General features: G+C 36.6%; 1 protein-coding gene across 1 annotated transcript; it reads right to left on the bottom strand.

Annotated features, from left to right (window-relative positions):
• Positions 1-17,734: 17,734 nt before the first annotated feature.
• LOC140782116 (protein DETOXIFICATION 16-like) lies at positions 17,735-22,896 on the bottom strand. Its single transcript, XM_073128513.1, has 8 exons — positions 22,592-22,896; positions 19,678-20,222; positions 19,509-19,595; positions 19,274-19,330; positions 18,947-19,185; positions 18,744-18,862; positions 18,567-18,653; positions 17,735-18,110 (listed from the first exon to the last, which is right to left on the bottom strand). The coding sequence occupies exons 1-8, from the start codon at positions 22,859-22,861 to the stop codon at positions 18,051-18,053; spliced, it is 1,464 nt and encodes a 487-aa protein (XP_072984614.1). The 5' UTR covers positions 22,862-22,896; the 3' UTR covers positions 17,735-18,050.
• Between the last annotated feature and the right edge of the window lie 1,412 nt (positions 22,897-24,308).

The following is a 24,308-nucleotide window of genomic DNA, read 5'->3' on the forward strand; positions in this document are numbered from 1 at the left end:
CTATACCCAAGACGGCAAAATCAAAGATAACAACCGGCCTTTCACAGATTATCAGACGAGTTCCAAAATTGTGTTTGCATCTCCCTGCAACATTTGATGAAGAGAACTTGGGAGCCGAAGATGGTGAGGAAGGCGGCCTTGGCTTCTTGGAAACTATAGCTTTTTTAGGCATTCTAGAGAGAAAGATAAATCGCAAGATTCAACACATGCCTAAAGAATACATAGAATAACAAGAAAGCCAAAAAATCCTAGAAACTATAAAAGCCCTAAATGAAATCCATCTTCTACTAGAAAAAAAAATTTGTCATGTTCAATCGCTCAAGAAACATCAAGATATAAACTATATCGTGATCAAAACTCGAAAACGCACGAAATCAACCAAGATCAAGAGGCTAATTTAAATAAAAAATAAGAAAGTATTCACAATCATACATCGCAAAAAGTGATGAAAATCTTAAAGATTTGGTCGAAAAACTCTAGATCCGGAGGAGAAATAGCTTTTGAAAGAGTTTGGAGTGAAAAATTTGATGAAAAACGTGAAGATCTGGTAGTAGGGTTTGAAAGGAGGAAATGAAAACCCTTGGGTTCGAACGCAATATTTAAAGAACCCACGAGTACGTTCGAACGCACCAGTCTGCACGTTTGAACGCACCAGTCACCGCGTTCGAACTCAAGAAGCCTGCGTTCGAACGCCAATATTTTTTTTTTAAATCAGTAAAAAAAATCTAAAAAAAATATTTTTGGAGATGCACTTCTAAAAATTCAAAATAGATTCAAGAGATAGAATATGGCAATCAAAGGGAATAAGTCATACACAGATCAATCAAATCATCAAGAGCATATTATGATCAACTCTAATGCATCACTCAAATTATAAATTAATTTTAATTAATCATAACAATATGCATATGCAAGTTGAGCATAGACAACATGAAGCAATTTTTTTAAATAAATTTTCCTATTTAAACAATGATGCAACATAGTAGTCAAACCGACTTAGTATATAATTATGCACTTTTCGACTTATTCACCAGAACTTGACAGAAATTTTTCCTGTATTTTTTTTTACTGAAACCATTTAGGTGCAATGATGGCTTTTACACATGAGTACGTAGCCCTTTTATTGTAGTACATGTCAAACAATGTGCAAACATATATTCACATATATCATCCCTTTTTTTAAAAAAAAAATTTTCAAGCAATGTACTGAGTCAAATTGAATTCTAAACAAGATGGTTTTTACACTAACTCATTGTAGCCCTTTTCATTGATTTTTTTATGAACACATTACTGATGACTAAGCATGAGGTCAAACTATGCAAATCAATGTCAATCTGTGCAAATCAAGGTCAATAGTGAGCTATCTAAGAAAATATTTTATGATGTCATGTTCACACAAGAATATACACACATTATGAGTGCATTAAACTTAATTTAATTATTATAAAAGTCGGGAGAGTGAATAAATAAAAAATGACACAATATACTACAAAATGACAATCATGCTATTATGATCTGCCAATAAAAATAACTGAGACTAACTGATTCATATAGATCAAAAGACATCCAAAAATATAAGTTACAACCTTACTAGTATATCTTCTATTTTACTTTGATCAACTCACAACCTTAACTTTGCAATTCATTAAAAGATCAAATTTCCACAAACTATAATGGAACCAATCATGAAATTATTATCTCACAATCATGAAATCATTATCTCCCAATCATGAAATCATTATCTCCCAATCAAATATTTTTATCTTAAGACTTAAATATAAACATGTGAGTCTTTACAACCATTAAGATCAATCTCATCATTCTAAAAGGCTCGCTCAATAACCTCTAGTAATAATCGAACATGTAAGTCAACGGTTAAACAATTATTAATATAATCACTTTCCTATACATCATTATCTGTTTATCATCTAGCAGTATAATAAACATCCATCGATACATTGTACATGAAATATCATAGTCCTCTATATTCCTTTCATTATCGTCCTATGAAGTAATTAGTTCAACTTCCAAATTATCTATCAGTCATAACAAATAATCAAATCTATAGGCTCTATGAATAACTCTATCAAATTATCTCTCCAATTAGTATCATCGAAACAACTAACATGTCAAAACACATAATATCTCAATTTAACATCTATACCAACATATCTCATTCCTAATTAAATCACTTAAACCTCATATTTCTTCAAGAGTCTCAATTTAATATTCTATCACATCCTCTATACAAAGTCCACTATATATACTGCACAATTTAATAGTATAGTATCATCAACATCCTTCTACAACATCATTAATATCACCTAATAATCATAATAAAATAAGTCTGTATACTTGTAATTATAATTCATCACCCAACATACACGATCTTCAGGCTATAATATTCTTATCCTCTAAATCAATGTCCAAAACTAAACTAATACTCAAAATATACTTTCACTGTCATATATGCCATGAGACTATCAGCGTAGTACTATCATCACCTTATATAATTTATTTCACTATCATTCTTTCCATTTAATCATATTCACATAATTAGCAACTTCTAAACCAAACTTACTATCGTGTCATCCAGAACTATATACCTTACTTCTCAACTACTGACATCACTCGCAATCCAATAACTGTATCCATGTCATATTTCCTATACCCATTACCCTATTTGGTAATCAACTCAAAGGTTTAAACGAGACGTTAATCCTCTAACAATATTGTTAGCTACACATATCCCTACTAAATTACCCATCTTATCGATACAATCAAAATTTCATACTTACTAATACAAATATCTTGCAAACATAATTTATCATACTAGTCATATGAAAATTATTTTCTATATACAATCTACAATCATCTATATCACAACACAATTTCTTTTTCACTATACAAAATCATCATATGTCTTACTCATCCATCCACAATCCATAATTATAACCCTCATAAAGATCAAAATAGTCTCTCTGCGCATATATCTCTTTACATCAATCTCCTAATATCAAATATATCCATAAAAGATCAAAAATACAAAAATATGCTATATCTGATCAGAATAACTTCAAATCTACTTATAATAATTCTTCTATACAAAATACATATTTCCACATATTTACAAATTTCTACACTTTATCACAACATATAAACAACTCTATATATCCAATATTATGCTCCACAGACTATGACACCTAAATATCAATATCAATGCATGATTTTAGTAATACCTCTTCCTATTCATTAGTCGCTCAGATAAATTCTCAATATACCAATATCACAACTTATTTCTATCAATATCGACAAGTATCAAAACTTAATAATCTTAACATCACAACCTAGATTCCTATCTCAACAATTAATATCAAACTCATCGAAATTAACTACTAGGGTAACCCTAAAATAAACCGACAACTACTATACTCGATGGTTTGCTAGATCATTCTTAAACCTAAGCTCTGATACCACCTAAACTGTAACACCCCTGCTCGGTATAGGCACATGCACACCCACACGTCCACACGGCACGCGCGGCGCACGCGACAGGACGGGCGGGGCCCGTCACGCACAGATACACCCCTATGCACATACAATCATGACATCATCAAATAACACCTGCTATCACATTCATACTCACATAATCCAATACCAAATATATCATACTATCAACCAAACAAATATGTTAAAATAAGAATATCCAAGTCCACAATGATACACACTATACCACTACCTACTCTGGCAGGACCCACACAGGTCACAACAAACCATCAAGATATAATTAAACAACTGTTATATGAGTACACTATGATTCGACCTGTATTATACAAATCATCGTCTAATACAAAAGAGTACAAATATCAAATACTGGTACAACTCAATTTTATATAAACTATCATCTATACCGTTTCATATCTATAGCTCACCTCATTATCGCTCTAAAATATCTTCTCAAGATATCACAAGTCGCTATCACCGTACCACATATCTGAGGGGTTAGAAAAGAAAATAAAGAGAGTCATGAGCAAAAGGCTTAGTGAATAGACATTACCCCGAATCAGTGATGCCAAACAGAGAGTAAATCATGTACTGGATAATATAAATCAGAAAGAGCATCATGTCATGAATGAGTATATGAATGTATCCTCACTAATATATAAATAGAAAATAGATAACATGTCATAACTGATAAGAGTACTTAATCCTCGACAACGAATAAACATGTCACCACATCATACAATCATCATAACTCTCTCTCAAATATGATACATAATGCATGCCGACCATGGCAATGTTATGATATTAAATGCAACCATATATGATGTATATTGACCACTCAATAATCAGGTAATCAAATGATAATAAAATCATATGCATTTCTCAATATCTCAGTCATCAATGCCATTTCTATATGCCATCATCATACTAGACCACTGTGCACAGTCAATACCCGGTACCCGGCCTCAACATCATGTCCGAAGGCTCAGAGCATACTCCACCACCCACAAGAGTATCTCTAATATAACCATACCCCGCCACCCGCTAGGGTATCAACATCCATCCAGACTGGGTACCCATATAGTTGATAGAAATCTCGTGAGGATAACTCGCCACATATGCCCTTGTGAACGGCATGTGTCCGAATGTCTGCTGCGCACACAGACTAACGACCTCAGACGTAAAGCCAACAAGATCGCGACTATGTCAAGCGATCAATCATCTCCAGGCACGCACTAACCCTCGCGCCCACTCGGGTATCCTCACGCTTTCTATCAACTATCATATCAATCATATTTCATGCTTTCCTTCTAAATGACAGATCATATGCATATATCCGGTACGATAACAAGTCAATGCATAATAGGAATTTAGGTGGAATAGGAATCAAGATAAAAATGATGCAATGTAGTCTCCAACTATATAGTCAACACATGCATATTCATGCTAATCTATTATATGCATACGCATGCTACAGATCAACTAGACAATAATCTTACCACAGTATAATCATATCTCATCATCTCTATTTATCATCACCATACTCATATTCAAGATCAGCCTAATTATATGCATGACAAAAATATGCTTGACTGTAATCATCTCTAGATAAGGTCATATAATCATGCTGGAGGCCAAAACATGCATGTACATAATATATAATATACCCTAATTTGAGAAAGGGATCTAGGGGATAAGACTACTCACAGTCTGATTAGAAGACATGAACCACGCATCTCTCACGTCTATCAGTCAAACATCAACTCATCGTCAGGATCCACGGGGTCTCACATAAGGGGGTTCGGGGTCTGAAAATATTTAAGTAGCATGAAGTTAGCTGTTCATCTAATTAAAATCCGTTCATGTAATATAAGATGATTTAGTAGGTTTTAGAACTTCTACTTATCTTTATAACTAGCTAGATTTTAAAAATAAAACTATAAATATAGATAAAAAAACCTAATTATAATTATATCTTCATTAATTAGAACTATATAATCATTACTTTATAAAATAATAAATAAATACATAAGCCTAGTATTTTATTTGTTACAAAATAATAATGTATAATAGATTATTAAAATTACTTAAAATGTATCTCATAAGAATAATAGTATATAAATTTGATAATTATAATTTACAAATCTATATATTACTCTAATAGGGATATAAATAATAAATATAAGTATTACCTATATTTATACCTAATTAATCATTAGCTATACAAATTATAATTAATAGTAATTATATTGAAGAATATATAATATTATTAAAATAGTTAATGTCTAAATAATCTATTTGCATTAATTAAGAAGAAAAATACCTAAATAAATAACATAAATAAAATAAATAATTAATTAATTAATTAAATCTGCCATCAGTGTTGGGCTCGGCCCAGCACTGTGCAGAAAGAAAGAGAAGGAGCTGAGGAAGAAGGAGAAAAAGAAAGAAAGAAAGAAAGAAGAAGAAGAAGAAGAAGAGGAGAGGAAGAGAAAAAGAGAGGAGGTGAGGGAGGAGGTTGTGGACCCGGGCCGGCGGGGAGGGCACCGGCCGCTGTTGGCCAGCCAGCGGCCGGCCTCTCGCCGGCGGCTCGGCTCCGACGAGCCCAACCTCGGGCAAGAGAGAGAGAGAGAGAGAGAGAGAGAGAGAGAGAGAGAGGGGGGGAAAGAGAGGGGGAGTGAGAGGTCTCACCGGCGGCGTCGGCGGCTCCAGGGAAGGTGTCGGTATAGAGAGAGAGAGTAGAGTGGGAGGGTGGCCGAGAGAGAGAGAGAGAGAGAGAGAGAGATGGCGGTGGAGGAGGAGTAGTGGCGGTGCCGAGGCCCGTCGCGGCCAGTTGGTCGCGCCGGTTGGCTACGGCAGCGGCCGCGGGCGCGTGGCGCCCCACCAAGTTGCATGAGCAGCTTGCATGGGCACGAGGCCGGCCATAGTGTGGCCGGTCGCGTCGTGCCCAAAATTTTTTATTTTGTAAGATTGGGTTGTTACAACTGAAGTAGTTTAAGATTGCTCTTCTTGAGTTTGAATGACTCCAGGTACAAATCATTATATGCCTTTTGTATTTCTAATTCTTCTTCCTTAGCTGGTAACACATCCTGATCATCTGTACTATCAAAATCAACAATAAAGTCGGTATAAAAAAGAGAGGAGATAAAAGCTATAAAGTTTTCTTCGTCTTTCTTAGAATTATTATCAAATTTATCTGAGACATCTCAAGTGACTTTCATAGCTTTACCCTTCCTCTTAAAACGATTAGGGCATTCTTGTGCGATGTGTTTAAAACCAGAATATTCAAAACATCAAACTTTATTATCAGAATTCTTATTTTTCTGTTTCACATTGTTGTTGCTCACCCGAGTATCTAAATTCACAGGATTCTTCTTTTTCATATTTTTCAACATTCAACTTCTTTGGCTTCCGAAAAATTTATTGAACTTTTTAACAAACATGGCCAACATCTCAACATCCAAATCACCTTCATCATCAGACTCCTCTAAATTTTGTTTAACAGTGGTTAGAGCCATCCCTTTGGACTTCCTAGGTTTTGAAAGGCTGGACTCAAACGTTTGTAGATTTCCTACCAATTGTTCAATCTTCATAGAATCGATGTCCTTACTTTCCTCAATAGTTGTAACTTTCACCTGAAACCTTTCTGGGAGAAACTTAAGGATCTTGCGAACAATTCTATTTTCAGAAATTTTCTCTCTTAGGTTGAAACTGGAGTTGACTATATCACTCAGCTTTGCATTGAACTCATCAAATATCTCATTCTCCTCCATACATAGAGTTTCAAAACTAGTAGTTAGCCTTTGAAGTTTCAAAAGTTTTTTTCCTTCATGAGTAGTTTCTAAGATCGTCCAAGCTTTTTTTGCTATCTTACAAGTAGAAATTCTTCTAAATTCTTCCGAGGAAACACAACTAAAAATTACATTTATTGCCTTGCTATTCCATCCAACTTTTTCATAATCTGCTCTATCCCACGACTCTATCGGTTTCTCAGCAAGCTTGTCATTCACCATGTACATTGGTGCACTCTAACCGTTTACAACGGAAATCCATACTCGCTCATCTATAGACTTTAAATAAGCTCTCATCCTAACTTTCCAATATCCATAATTTGATCCATCTAGAATATGTGGTCTAATAAACGATTGTCCATCTCTATAAAAATTCATGCCTATCTAATCTCTCTCTAAAGGTGAGAGAACCCGTTCTGATACCAATTGAAAGAACACCTAGACACATGTATATATCTAAACCCTAGGCAATGATATCACTCCTTTGCTTAAGTAAGAAGCAGAAGAAATATTAAAAAACAAAAGCAAAGATGGACACCAAGATTTCAACGTGGAAAAATCCAAACGGGAAAAAACTACGGATCCAAACTCGGATCAAAGCCAATCACTAGAATAGTAGCAGTTACAAGACTGACTCACAAAACAACCCGTCGATTGCCACGACTTTGTTCCTTTTAGTCTTGCTCGCTAGAACCCATAATTTATTGCTTCTCATGATTGATATCCAATCTCAGTAGCTCTCGAGATTAATCTTTCGTCTAGATAGCCCTTAAGACGAAAGATTAAGCCTTATAGAAGAGTAGGACCTTGTTGGTTGAAGAAACGATGTAGCCTCAAGAAGTCTCCTTCAAAATTGCTTCACCAACTACCCTAGAGTTAGGGCATCACAATACTTATATATGATCTTCAAGATAGAGCCAAATCCAAGTCTTATCAAAACTCACAAAAGTTCAAAAATTGCAAACTTCGTAGGTGCATTCGAACACGGCCCTAGTGCATTCGAACAACCTGACTTGATCTAAGGTGCATTCGAATGGGCCCAAGTGCGTTCGAACGTGGCGGCTTGATTTTCACAAGTTGCATTCGAACGGGCAAGTACACTCCTCTGGATGTGTGAACGCGCTGTGAACGTAGCAAGGTGCGTTCGAACGGCCCATGACTGCGTTCGAAAGCGCGCAGAAACAACACTCACTATCTGTGCGAACGCCTGCGCTCGCATTTGAACACACTTGTGAACGCCATTCTCTGTCTGTGAGAACGCCTGTGCTCGTGTTCGAACACGCTTGTGAACGCCATTCTCTGTGTGAATGCCTGTACGTGTTCGAACGCGCTTTAAAACACATGTTATTGTCTGTGCGAACGCGATATGAACTCGAAAACTTTTCTCCTTTGATCTTGCAATTCTTCAAACCAAATACTTTCTAGACTTGTATAAATGCTCATATACATGTATAAAAATACTTAGAATATTTTGTACATAATTGCAAACATTAAAAACCTAAAACTATTTACTACATGCACCTTATACATGACTAACCTGCATAAGGTGATTTACAAGAAAAGTGCAATTTTTCTTCTTTAGATATCAGGTCTACTTTTTCCTTCCTTGGTAGGGTATGTCATCTTAACTGTTTCTTTCCCAATTTAAACTATTTTTTATTGAGATGATAAAGGAGAGAAATTTCCTATGCATTTAATGAAGAAAAGAAAAATCAAATGCAAAAATTAATGTATTACACTAATAGTTTGTTATGGAGTAAGCCCGAGTTGAGTTTTAGTTCAAACTAGTTTAGAGTCCCCGAATTGTAAGAATTTACGGTCAGCGTAGTTCGAAAAAAATAATCAAAATATATTCATAGGATGTTAGAAAAATGTGAAATCAAATAGATTGATTCAGTAATATTGGGATCTACATTTTTTTATTTCATATTCACATCAGATTTGTAGTCTATCTAGGACAGAATTAGGATCTAATCAAAGAGAGATATAAAAGCTAGATTGGTAGTTTTTTCTTAGTTTGTTTCTTATTTTGTTTTAGTTACCTTCGGACACCTTATTTTATTTCTCAAAAATAAGACCTTATATCTTGAATCCTTAGGCATTGATTTTGAAATTATTGAAGGAATTAATCTTTTCTTCTCTCTCTCTCTCTCTCTCTCTCCCACTCTCGCTATCTCTCCTACATTCGACCTCTCCCTAACCCTAGCTGCCTTATCCCCTTTTTGGCCTTCCCCCTCATCATCACAACCCTCTTTATAGTTGTATACGATCCCAATTGAGAGTACTCTACTCGACACCCTTTGCCTACCATCCATGTCAACCGTAGTTAGCCATCTAACATATCAAACCCTAGATCCTTCAATCTCCAAGCCAAGCATGTCCATTACCCAATCTTAGGCCCCTCCATAACCAATTGCCTCTTGCAATCCTTGGATACACCAACTATAGCCCAATCCGCACCAGCAAGTTAAAATAAACCAACCGTGCAAAATAGACCTATAGCAATGTGCACCCCTCTATTTCGATGTGCATTACTTCCAAAAGTTTGAGACCCTCATTTTGTTAGTCAAAGCCAACATGTACTCACCATACTCGGTGCACATGTTATGAACTAGATCTAAAATGATTCGTTCGTAGGATGATCTTGAGATTTTGAGGGTAGTAATCTTGGAAGCTCCAGATCTAATGGCTTTTGAATAAAGTCAATCAGAGATTCAGATGAAAAGTTATGATTATAATAGTGGAGCAAGGTCAAAGTATGGCAGAATAGTAATTAACCGATGTTGCAGCGATCGTTGGAGGGTGGTGGATGGCCAAGGGTGGTAATGGATGGTCGTAAAGTATGGTGGTTGCTAAAGGAAGGTGGTGGCTAGAGTTTGGATGCTTAAAAGATTTCTACGGTTATGATCTATTCCTATGAAGATAAAGATAATCTAATGGCTACATAAAACGATAAATGCAAGGTAAATAAACTTAACTTAACTTAACTCAATATTTATTCAACACTTTCATTCAATGATAATCAATTAGGGTTATATTCCATGTATTTATAGAGGCTAACCTTGGATCGATTTTCATTAAGATTTGTCTCAGCTTATATTAAAGATAAACATGACCTAAAGATAAATATGACTTAACTAAATCAGGTCTTCCTTATTTTTCTCAAAATATTTCTTTATTCTTCCAAAGATAGAGTCATAATTTGGAGAAACTTTGAATATGAAAGTTATAGATTAGGACATCATCGATCTTCTCCAAGTAGTTCCATAATATTTGGATGACTTTTGAATATCTTTAGAATATTTTCTTAAAACTATGCAGAAGTTAATTAAACTGAACTTAACTAATTAAATAAACTCTAACCTACTTAGACTCTACCTAAACTATATGAGCAGAATAAATAAGATAACTAAACTTGATTCATCAAGCCCAATGTCTCTATGATGTGATCCAATTTGACTCGAATTGCATCAATCTACCATGCTTCCGTCTACCTTGTCCTCAAGGTGTCCATGGTGGTTTTCAGACCTTCATAAGTTCTCAAACTTTATGTCCTCGATCTCCTTGTGCATCCCATCTACCACGTGAAAGGGGGCCTTATGGTGGTTTCTTCTCTAGGGCTTGCTGGTTTGAGCCATAATCCGCCTTAGCCATAGCTGGCTTAGACCAAATCCTAGCCATGGGTGGTTTAAGCCAAGGTCTTAGCGCATGCAGTTTAGGCCATGGTTCAGATGTGGCTGTCCAAGGAAAGTGCTATCGGTGGTGGCTTAGATCAAAAGTGCCTAGATCACCATTGGTGGAAGACTAGGATTTTGACCTTTATTTTACACCACGATCGAGATTGTCGTCGGGGGCTGCTCCTGCATCACGTCGATGGTGGAAACAATTTGTAGAGATGGTAGGAGCTCTACCATAGCCAGAGGTGGTGCTTAGGTTGCGGTTTGGGCTGGCACTTCCCCTCTATCATGGTTTGGACTTTATGCCGTGGGGAGGTTGGTTTCACTCTGGCCGACGGTGCTAGTGATGCAGGGAGGTGGAGGGTGTCTAGTAGGACTTCTGTCAAGGCCTGAAATGAGTTATTGATGGCAGTTTGGATCTCCTTTGAGTTCTCTTTCAATTCATCTAAAGTTCTTTGAATAACGCCTTCGCCCATGCTGGTAGGGCATCATCGGGGGTTGCTAGTGGTGCTGAAGAAATCTCCATAGGAATGGAGATGAGTTTTTGGTCCTCCATGGCCGCAATCTCCCCTAGGTTAGCTTTAGATCACGTAAAGTATGGTGGTTGCTAGAGGAAGGTGGTGGCTAGGGTTTGGATGCTTGAAATATTTCTACGATTATGATCTACTCCTATGATGATAAAGATAATCAAATGGCTACAATAAAACGGTAAATGCAAAGTAAATAAACTTAACTTAGTTTAACTCAATATTCATTCAACGCTTTCATTCCATGATAATCAATTAGGGCTACACTCGACATATTTATAGAGGCTAACCCTAGATCGACTTTAATTAGAATTTCTTTTATTAGCTTATATTAAATATAAATATGACCTAGAGATAATTATGACTTAGCTAAATCAACCTTTCTTATCTTTTTTGAAATATTTTTTCATTCTTCCAAAGATAGAGTTCTAATATGGAGAAATCTTAAATACGAAAGTTATAGATCAGGACATCATCAATCTTCTCCAAATGGTTCCATAATATACGAATTACTTTTGAATATTTGTAGAATATTTTCCTAAAGCTACGTAGAAGTTAACTAAACTAAACTTAGCTAATTAAATAAACTCTAACCTACTTAGACTCTAACTAAACTATATAAGCAGAATAAATAAGATAATTAAACTCAATTCATCAAGCCTAATGTCCGTATGACTTGATTCGTTCTGACTTAGATCACATCAGCACATTGCTTCCGGACCATAGTAATGAAACTTTTTTGCGGTCCTAGGTCAATTTGGTATTAGAGCAAGCCCTTCCTTGGGTTATACCATCGATGCCACCAACATGAAAATGTTGGCTTCCCTAATTTGGCTAGTCATTCATGAGCTACAATTACCTATGGTTGAAAATACTTGAGCCTATATGGAGATGTGCAACCATGAAGCCTTATTGCCACATGTGCCGCCACCACCATCATTGTCACTACAGTTGTGAGCATCGCCATTGCAGTAACGTCATCATGATATAGAATTGATGAGGTTGACATAGTTAATAGAGGAGAGTTGCGAAGGTGGTGGATTACATGGAAGCTTTGTGTGGTTTGATGGTGATGTTAGGCAGTAAGGAGATGTGGAGATCTAAGATGATAGAAGATGGTGCATTTTAAAGGTAGTAGGATTGCAGGGTTGGTAGTGAAATTGGTGGAGATATGGTTAGCTTTATCTATGAGATGGTGTGGCCATATCTAGATGATGGTGGCTACGGTGTGGGTAGCAAGGAAAGGTTGTGTTAGGGGTTAGATCAGATAGTAGAGGAGAAGAGGAGGGAGGAGTGGCTGACCCTAAGAGACTATAGGGATTAGCAGATGAAGGGGGAAGCAGGGCGCCGGCCTATAATGGTGGGCGATGACTAGAGATGAGATAATGTGAAAGAGAAAGAGAGAATGAGATGGAGATTGAGATGAAATATATGATTTTTGGAGATAAACTCAAATATTGCTTAATAAAAAAATGAGGAGGCTAACCTATCTCGGACTTGAATTCAGTCTCCTATTATAATAAGCAACTCAACTAAACCAAATAAATAATTTAACAAATTAGACTCAAATTAGTAGATGACTTAATTAGCTAGGACTATTAAAATAGTAGATGCCTCAATATAGTAGGTAACTTAATCAATCAACTGAGTCATCTTCTAAATAAGTAAACAATACGTTGGCTTGGCCATTGAGCTCAATGTTGTTTGATATGATCCTATCAGATCTGAATCACATCATTTTGCCATGTTTCCAACCACCTTGTTGAGACATTTGGCCATGGATATCTGGGCTACTAAGATAAAGAAAGTGAGACAAGGCCTAGAGGTTGGAGTAAGATTAATACAAGTTGATCAGGTCCAAAAGAAAGGTGGCTTGAGAGCCTTAATGCTTTAGATCTTCTAGAGAAAAATATCAATTTAACTGTTAGAGAGTTGGCTAATAAAGAGGATTTGATGGTCAAGCTAAACCAACAATACAAAGATGAGGAGCTGCTTTGGCAGTAGAGATCTAGGCAAATGTGGTTGACTGCTAGAGATTTAAATATAGTTCATTTGCATATGATAGCTAATGGTAGGACAAAAAGATAATATTAGTTCTTTATTGTTTGAAGGGGAGCTGGTGAGAGACTAAATAAAAATTAGATCTCATATCATTGCTTACTACCAAAATTTATTTGGGGCTATAAATGATTGGAGGAAGAGAGAGCTATCGGAACTTTGTAAGTTGGGAGAAGAGGAGGGTGATAAGTTGAGACAACCTTATACTGAGGAGGAGATTTTAAGGCATTTTATGATAGAAAACAAAGCACCTAGTCTTAATGGCTTCAGTATGAAGTTCTTTTGTAAGTTTTGAGAGTTGATAAAGAAGTATTTGTTGAAAGTATATCAGGATGTGTAAGAGGGACACGATGCTTTGCCCAAGCTAAATTATGCAATGTTAGTGCTTATCCCTAAGAAATATGATGCTGAAAGAATTGACAAGTAACATATTAGCTTGATAAACTATAGCTATAAAATTGTCACAAAAGTTTTCACTACTAGATTGTCTAGTGTGATTGAGGATCTCACTGAAGATTGCCAAAATGTTTTATTAAAAACAGGTATACTTCGGATAGTATGATGTGTGCATATGAGATAATTTCGGGAGTAAAAGAAAAGCAAAGGTGAGGAATTCTTATTAAAACTTGACTTTGAAAAAGCATATGATAAAGTAAGGTAGGATTTTCATTATGATGTGCTAAGATGGGGAGGATTCCCTGAGAACTAGATAAGTTAGGTCATGTAGTCAATTTCAACTAGGTATACAACAATAATAATTAATAGAGATTTGGGAAAATATTTTAGATGTCAGAAGGAGGTACTACAAGAGGATTATTTATTATCCTATTTGTTTTTATATTGGTGGCAGATGGTTTATGTGGTTTGGGAGAAAACGTGAGAGGTTAAGGGTTATTAATCTGCAATATATAAATGATACTCTTATTTTCCTCAAATCAGGGGATTTTGAAATTTATCCGCTATTGTTTTGACGTAGTTTCAGGAATGAAAATTATTTTGAGAAGAGCTCTCTTATCCATTTGAGAGATAATCCTAACAAAAGAGAGGCCGACTAATATTTTAAATTGTTAGGTAGAAAAACTTCTCATTAAGTATCTGGGATTACCTCTGCATGACAATAAAAAAAAAGGGAAGGTGACTGATTGCAAGTTATAGATAAGATTGAAAAGAGACATGCTGGATGGGAAAAGAAAATGCTCTCACATGGAGAGGGGAGGGGTTGAGGTTGGGAAATAACTCTTAGAAACTCTGATTTGAACTTCATCTCTCTTTATTACCTTTCATTTTTTAATTTACCCATCTGAGTGAATAATAAAATAGATAGATTAAGAAGAAATTTTTTGTGGAAAGGAATTGATGAGAAAAAAGTGTACTCTCTGATTTATTGGAGAAAAGTTTGTATGAAGAAAGAATTTGGTGGTCTGGGGTGACCTCTCTTTGATATGAATAGAGCTTTGTTAGGTAAGTGGTAGTCGATTTTATTCAATTTAGAAAAATAGATGTGGATAGAAGTGGTGATGCAAAGATATTACAAGAGGGTTTTAATGGCTTTGGTTTCACGTGAATTTGAGGTTCGGATGAAAAGTCAAAAATAAAATAGTGAAGAAATGTCAAAATAGAGCATAATCATAGTTATTCACCATTACGATGGTCGTCGAAGAGTGGTGAATGGCCAAGTGTGGTGATAGATGGCCGTATAGTAGGGTGCCTCATAGAGGAAAATAATGGCTTATGATATATTCTACGAAAATAAGGACGATTTAATGACTGAAAAAAAAAGATAAGGATGAGATAATAAAATAACTAAACTCAATAATCAATTCCACCATTATTATAAAATTATGACACTCTTATTTATAGGAGTAAAATCTTAGCGGATTAGATTCACATGCAGATTATTCGCTTTATTTGAAATTAAAATAATAAGCAAATCTAATTAAATAATTTAACTCGACTGACTCGACTGATTTAACCCACGTGGTTGGATCATAGTGATCTACCATGCTTCTGATACCTTGTCCTCAAGGTGACTAGTACGTGAGCTAGATCTTCTAGCTCATGTCGTGCTTCTGGGTTCATGTGTCTACATGCAGGTATAGCTTAGTTAGTTGATGCGGGACCACCAGGTTGTTCCACTAGTTGTCATTGAGCTCGTACTCAGGCTTGGGGTCATGTATATAAGTCCAAAACTGGTTCACATGAGGTGATTAAGTCGGATCGGTAAAAATTCAGCACGCTTTAGAGACCCTCTCCCTAGGGCTAAAAGTACTTTTCGGCCTAGGGATTGCTGTGGGCTGCTTGGGCACCGACGGTGGCTCAACAACATTGTGGGCCACTGACAGTCAACCTCTAGGTGGTTCCTGCAGTGATAGAGTGGCACTAAGCGGTGGTGAAAACCAATTATCGAGTTCAGGATTGGGTTGCTACAGTGGTAGCCATGGAGCATCATCGGTGGGTCCACCAGCCCCTAGTGGCTACGATTAGTGGCCATGGCTCCACTGCAATGGAGTCACGATGATGAAGAGGCCAACAAAAGCCACCCCGATGTGGCTTGGCTCAAGCAAAATCGCCTCGAGCATGGTCGACGAGTTTGGCCATGCGACAATCTCCAATAGCTGCGGTGGCCACCATAGGCTTGTAGTCGGCTAGTGAAAGCTAACTGTGGCCACCGATGGTCGCTGGAGCGTCGGACTCGTGGCCACCGACCATGATTTTGTTATAGCATAGAGAGTCATCGATGGTGGTCTTTCAGTCGTTTCCTTCATCTGCCCCCGACCTATCTTAGGTGCGGGGTCCTGTTGAAGGAACTGAACATGGTCGTTTGGGCCGGCCCTAAATCATCACCATCGCGAGTGGGAAGACAACCCTAGTGCCACTGCTCTGGCACTACAGCAACGGTTGAGATGGTGTGTGGTGGTGAGGGGTCTCCACCGAGGCTAGAGGAGAGGGTAAGGCCATGGTTTGGCTTGGCTCATCCCTTCCCCCATGGCTTGAATTAGTCTCACCGTAGGGGCTAGTTTTTGCTATAGCCGGTGGTGCTGGCAGTGCAGGTTGGTCTTGCTAGGCTAGGAGAATGGTCATCATGGCTTGGATAGCCTTCTCGATCCTCTCAAAGCTCTCTGTGGCTTTCTTCAATGATTGCCCATGTGCGGGGTTCATTGTCAACAATTGCCAATAGTGGTAGTAGCGTAGAGAAAGCACTCACAGGAATGAAGATGAGTTCCTAGTCCTCTATGGTTGCTCCGTCTTTGTTCATCTTCTTCGATCTTATGCTAACCGTCAACTAAGGAACGTCACCTCTGATACCAATCTTACAAACCAAGTTTGGACTGATCTTGACGCAAAAAAATTATAAAAATTTTATGGGTGTTATCTCATGAGTTAGGTTCTAATGATTTTATTTTACATAAATATGAGAACAGGGTGAAAAATATAAATAAAAGAGTGAAAGAAAGTCAAAATGGGGCAAAATTATAATTATCTGACGTTGCGGCAATCATCGAAGGATGGCGGACAATCAAGGGTGGTGGTGGATAGCCGTAGAGTAAGATAGCTTGTGGAGAAAGATGGTGACTAGGATTTAGAAGCTTTGGAGGTTCTATGGCAATGATCTACTAGTACGAAAATAAGGATAATCTAACAACAGAAATAAAAGATAATGATGAGATAATAAAACAACTAAACTCAATGATCAATTCCACCATGATTATCAACTCATGATCACTTCTATTTATAGATGTAAAATTCTAGCAGATTGGATTCACATGTATATTATTCGCTCTATTTAAAATTTAAAATAATAAGCAAATCTAACTAAATAATTTAACTCGAGTTGGCTTGACTGACTTAACCCACGCTGTCTGATCGTATCATACTAACCTTATTTAGTCACCAATTTGCTAATCACAAAACCTAACAATTTTAATTTCTTTTCTAGGGCTGTTGGGTTGTGTGTGTTGATTTGAACCCATTCCATATGTTATTATCGTAGGTAGGTAAGGGGTCGCTATGCTGAATTGTGTGTTTTTTGTAGGGTTCGTCAATAGTCTTTTGTCAATAAATAAATAAAAATCTAGTCTACTCAAATGCATAATTCTTATACATCCTTTCATTGTTAGACCTCGCGGAGCTCATGAACATGCCAAACCACAATCTAAATCATGATTAAGAGATCAATAATTAATGAAGATTGCCACATCTTCCTAGTTTGATGATTTGGCTGGGTTTAAGCGTCAATTTCAAATGAGCTAATTAATGTTCAAAATCAGGGCCTTATGCTAACAAAATTACAATACTTCTAATTGCCCCTTCTTCTCAAAAGAAAGAAAACAAAAAAGCGAAGTTATAGTACTGCATGTCAAATACCAGTGCTGTGTATATTTGAAGATGATAAACTTTGACATACTTCTACGACCAAAATGGCGAGCTTGAATTTAGTTTCTCCTTTTCATCATTCTATAAACTTTATTTAATGCCATTCAGTATTTGATACATCATATTACTATTTCTGTGGGGATTGTGGAGCTGAATACTCTATCCTTTGCCTTCCTTGCCTGGAAATAAATAGACCTTCATCAGATACAAGAAATTTAAATTTCTACAAACAAAACAGATGGAAAATTTGACAATTTTCACATTGCCATGTGTGTTATCCCTTTTAGCAACCTTCGCTATAATTGTTATGATTTAATTGAAAAATAAATGTTTCTTAGTGTAGAGCTCATATCATATGGTAACTTTCTTTAAGCTTTAGATAGCTGAGATAACCACATTTGAGATTCTTGGTAAAGAATATTCTATAAACTTTGATGAAGCAAAGGTTAAAATATGGCAGCTTTCGAAGAAGCTCCTTCACCTTTTTGGTGAAAGCTTTTCAAAGCTAGTGAAATATATATCTACAAAGGGATGCAAAGTTTACCATCTATGGAACTGCTTGCGATTGTATAACAGAAAAGTAATTTAGTACAAGAAAATAGGAGCACGGGAGAGAATTCGTCAATGATTCTTACTTCTTTCTCCCAGTCAGTGCGTAGGGTAATAGCTAAATAAATCAACACTTGTGGAAAAATGCCACATATGATTCCTATCCAGAGGCCCTGTTCATCGTCATACGTATTTGTCAGCTTGAGATCAACACTATCATTAGCCAAAATTTTGAATCAAGAAGAAAATAGGAAGAAAAGCACCTTTCCTCCCAGATGAAAGACAAAAGCTAAAAGAATAGCTGAAGGAATCCCTGAAATATAATATGCTCCAAGATTAACAAAAGCACCAATCTTCTGCCAACCACATCCCCTGGCAACTCCTGCATGTTCAAGAATTATCAAGTGTCTAGTCTATAATGATATAAGAATAAGAAACTGATAATGAACTAGAGGATGTCGTTTACCTGAGAGAACACTTTGAATTCCATCAAAAATGTGGGATGTTGCGAGAATTGGCAACATAATCGCCACATATTTCACCACTTCCTCTTCATTGCTATATGCATATCCCCAGATACCACGTAGTAAAATCAGAGCCAAACCCACTATCAAACCTTCTGCAAGGGCTAAGAATAACACTACACGTACAGCTAAACGAGCAGCTTGACCACGTCCAGCACCGAGTTCATTTGAGACACGAGTACTGTGAAAAGGAAAAAAGTTAAATGGAATTAAAGTTATTAAAGATGGTAGAAGGTAGAAGATTGTTAAGAAGATCTATATTAACTAACCTCACTGCAGTACCAAGACCAAAAGGGACCATGTAGACCGCTGAAGATGTGTTAATTCTGAGGAAATAAGAAGCTTTTATTTAATCACACAACATTGCTATATGTGCTAACTTAATAATGAAGCATTGGATGTGTTAAATTGGGAACCTAAGTACTGTTCTTATCATTGACAACATCCTTTAGAGTTTGTTTCCTCAAAGCAATAAAAGGGAAAAATTATAAGAGCTGCTCTCACATTATTGATAGCACTGATGTCTCTAATTTCGGATTTGGGAGAAGACCAGAAAGAAGCACTAGAAACTCGAACGACCACCACTCCAAGCTGTTCCAATCCATATGATACAGTTAGAATAGTAACTCAAAATACTTAATTGTTACTTAAATGGATATGCTATTTTTCTTACCAAACCATCAATGCCGATGGAACAGCTAATCTGGTGAAGTTGAGAATATCGTGCAAAGCCTCTTTTGAAAAGCCAGTCCAAGTTTTCTTGCAGTTATTTGATAGTCTAACATAAAGTGCCAATAGTAACACATTGATCCAATAAGAGATTCCATTCCCAAGTGCAGCACCTTTGCTGCCAAGGCCTAATTGGTATACCAATATCCAGCAGACAAGTATATGAAGCAGTGCAGTAATCCCAGAGCTTAGCATTACTGGAAAAACGATATTTTGGGTCTGCAGGAACCTAACATGGCACTGAAGAAGACCATATGCGAAAATAGATGGGATCATCCATCGAGCATATACTCCAGCTTCCCTAGCAATCTCTGGATCTTGCCCACATAAAAGAAGAATTTGGCCCGTGCAGGCCCAAATAATGGCAAGCGGAATGCTTACAAGCATAAGGACTAGCATTGCCCTTTGCATATGAATACCAAGCATATAAAATTGTTTTGCTCCAAAGGCCTGGCCGCACAACGTATCCAAAGCGCTTCCCATTCCCATCTAACCATAGAACAAAATAAACAATTTTCACACAACATAACTGTAACAGTTTTCCTCAAAGAGAAAAATCAGAAGAACAAAGAACATGAATCGTCATAGCAAGACATATCAAGATAAGCATCGTTAACTCATATTATTATGCTAAACTTTTCATTTTGGCATTGCAACGACATTAGTTGCATCCTCTGATGAAAAATAACAAGTAGTCAGCATATGACTAACTAGAGAAGAAAAAAAAAGAAGGAAAAACCTCCTCTGGCATTGCATCACTATTTTTCATTAGTCTAAATAAATGGGGTACATCAACATTAGAACATTAGAGGAAAGAAGAAGGTGGTTAGTATGATATTAGGACTTGCCACATGAACACTACATGGTCATGTATTTGTCATAGAGACAGTCCCTCTGCTCATGTATTTGTCATAGAGACAGTCCCTCTGCTCATGTATTTGTCATATAGGTTGCCTCTTCAACATGTTGTTTGGAGCCTCATGCAACATAACACTCTGTCTTGAGTTGGCAAGGTAATAAAAATTCACCAATCAAGCTCCTTGCAAACAGTTCCTCTCATTAAAATTACTATTAAACACTGTCTCGAGTAGTCCGAATTACTATTAAACACTTCTTCAAACATGTATATGACCTAACTTTTGAGGTCAGAATGAGAATTTTATCTACAATTTGCAATAGTGTCCCTCTGATTCCATATGATTTTTAACCGTACTAGAAAAGGAATTATTGTACTAGTAATATTAATCTTGGTGTACTTTCCTTTCCACTCTCTACGTAGATTGGAGACTTTCGTTTCAGATCGAAGAACTTCAAACTTGCCCAAGATATCTTGCAATGCCATTGTTAATTTAAATTAGATACCAATCCAAACAGAATCTCACAGAATTTACCAATTGTATTCTGCGTATTCTGTATGACCTCACTCCCCCACCCCCAGCCCCCACCCCCAGCCCCCACCCTCCTATTGATAATTATGTAGGACTCCTTCCACTGTATCAGTAAATGAGCAAAACCAGAAAATGAGATCTGAACCTAATTACCCAACTTCCATAGTCTTTTCAGGTAAAACTGTGTCCGGAGAGGTCAAGTTACCAGAATTCTGAAGATAATCCTTCACTTAAACGGATTCAACTCCGAGGATTTAACTAAAATAGTTTATCTTATCTTTCAGATAATCAGGGTACAAAAGGCTAAGATGGGTAGTCCACAATAAAAACATACTATGCAGAGGACATAAGAAAGAAGAATCCACATACCAACAAGCTGAAACCAGTTATTGCCGGAAAGGAGTTGGCCACGAAGAACCAGAGAGGGAACTTCGCAAGATGGCCTACATACGTCACTGATTAATCTGTGTTAGACTCCGCAGGAAGCTTCCTGCTGCCAGCGGCCCTACCAACCACAATTGCTTCTTAACCTCAGCTAACGCTCCTCTCCTTTATCACCATAGCTCGTGATAAGAGGAAACTCGATGAATGACTTTTCCATCGGTTCTTCGTCTCCCTTGCTCTCTCACTCTCTATATTTCCTCTCAAGTTTATAAGATATTGGACGGAGGAAGCAACCTATTTATCTGCTATAGATATCGCATACTTGGATTGAACGTTCCTAGTTTTGTTTGGGTAGACGTAAGTCACATATCTAGAAGTATGAAAACTAGGGTGGAGAACTCGTAGAATGGCATGCTCCAGAACCTGGAGTTCACAAAAGAAAGCTTCAGAAAACAATATCACTAGTTTTCTTCCGAATCACTTGATCTCCGATTTTGTTCTTGACTTGCAAGGATTCCACTGATATTTTTGACTTACAATTGAACGAAGTGAATTTAGCCCAATTCTATATTATACAACCAAGTGAAACCTTCATGATATCTATATTGTAGATTTAGATTGCAATTAATATGGCAGATTTGTCAAAATATTCCATGACCTATAGAGTCTTTTGTTATTGCTACCTTTGAGTTCTTCTGAAATGATTTGCATGTCCAAAAGGTCCATGGAGACGACATTATAACTGTAGATGCTTGGATCTGTATTATAACTGTAGTACACCATTAGGAGGTTAGTAATGGCCTCATCAATCTCACATTTTTGTTTAAACTATAGATTCAAGACGACAGAAAGGCCCAATTTACATCAGCACCATTTCCTGCAATTCTCAATATAAAAAAAGGAGAATAATGAATCAGATTAGCATAAAGACAAAAGGATAACAGTAATCAAATTGGTTGTCTTTTGGATGTCCCAATCAACTACAACCTCAAAGACTAAAATATTGATTTCCTACCGTCCATGGAGATAAGCCACACATGCTGTTGGATAACAGAGGAGATAAAAGAGAGGAGAATCGTGACATACCAACAAGCTAAAACCAGTGACTACAGCAAAGGAGCTGGCCATGGAGGCACCTGAGAGGGAGAGCTCCCCAAGGTGTCCAACAAACATGATTGATATCATTTGGATAATGTTCTGCAGGACGTTTCCTGCTATCAATGGCCCTGCTAACCATAGCTGCTTCTTTACTTCTGCTAACAACTTCCCTTCTTTACTAGTACTCCCTTCTTTACTAGTACAAGAGCTTGTGAGAAGAGGAGACTCCATGTTTGGCTTCCCCATCTCTTCTCCCATTGCTATTTTTGAGGCTTTTAGCCCCTCTTCTCTCCCTCTCCAACTAGTTTCCAAGTGGTGCTCGCTATTTATAGAGATATTGGAACTACTGCAAAATGGCCACTTTTGGCGAATATTTGACCAAAAGGGCTATTTCTTTAATGCACATCGACGTGCCTCTCTCTCTCTAACGCCGCCAAAAAAAGTTATTACATTGTTTAGCATCTTGCTTTGAATAACTTTTTTTTTCGGTTTGTAATTCAATTTCTTATTTTCATAATAACAATTAAATATTATAATAGTTATATTTTAGAGTATAAATAATTTGTATCAAAATTATACATTATACCATATATTAATCTAATTATTAATTTATCTACTTTATATCAAATCAAAAATATCTATTGTAATTTTATAAAAAATAAAAAATATTTTTGTCAATGGTGTTAAGCGGCATGCTATTTGCGAAATAAAGTGTTAAACTTATATGTGCTTTTATTATACTTTAAAATACTAATAAGTGAAGTGCTTTTTTTTTTCTCGATAATGGTAGTTGACGTGTTCAAAATAAATTCATTTAAATATTCTATTTGTAGGATGAACTATTTTAATAAATAAATAAAATTTTGAGGATAGAAATTCAAAAATTCAGGTTTAACAACAGCACGAATTTCTCAAATCCATTTACCCAGAGTGGCAATTAATTTGTCATAATTTATATCCTGCCTTTTTTATATTGCTTAATGAAACCCTTTATTTTACTAAAATATTAGAAATCACACCCACTTTAGTTTTCTTTTAATAAAAGTCCTTAGATCGCACTTCATTAAAGTTTTACCAAAAATAAGTGGGTTTTAGTTCTAGGCTAGACCACAGTTTACAAAGCTTGTTACTAAGAGCAAAATGAGCTACCTTGTTGCATGGTTGTTGTTCCCTCTACTAGTGAATCCGACATGGATCAGAGGATGGAGAGAGAGATCTTTAATTTCACTGATATTGGAGTGGGTCTTTTAGTTGGCAATCTCTACTAATCTACTAACCGTCTTAACTACAATTTGCGGATTGTTGAATATCTTAATCGCATTTTGCCCATAGATCTTGATAGCTTCCTTTAAGCTTTTAAGCCAAGCAAGATAGCTAAGGATTCCCCGTAGAGCACACTAGGATAGAAGTTCAGAAGTATAGAAAAACCTATACTCCAGAGCAGAGCAAACCTTAAAGCTAGGTCCTCCAAAAGAACTAGTCGTTGCGATCACTCAGGGGATAATTCCAGTGTGGGAAGTAGGCCATTAGGCAATAATATATCAAAATAGCCTTGTTAGCATCTACTGTAAGAAGGTGGGACATTGGGCAACTGGGTGTCCAAAGAAAAAGAGGATCTCATCCATGGCAACTTTGGGTTACATCTTTTCCTTTGTTGCTTCTCGCTTGGGCTTATCGGAGGAAAGGAGAATGAGTTCAAATTAAA

The sequence above is a fragment of the Typha latifolia genome, chromosome 2 (genome assembly GCF_019914945.1).
Source record: "Typha latifolia isolate L0001 chromosome 2, TyphaL0001v2, whole genome shotgun sequence".
Taxonomy (NCBI): domain Eukaryota; kingdom Viridiplantae; phylum Streptophyta; class Magnoliopsida; order Poales; family Typhaceae; genus Typha; species Typha latifolia.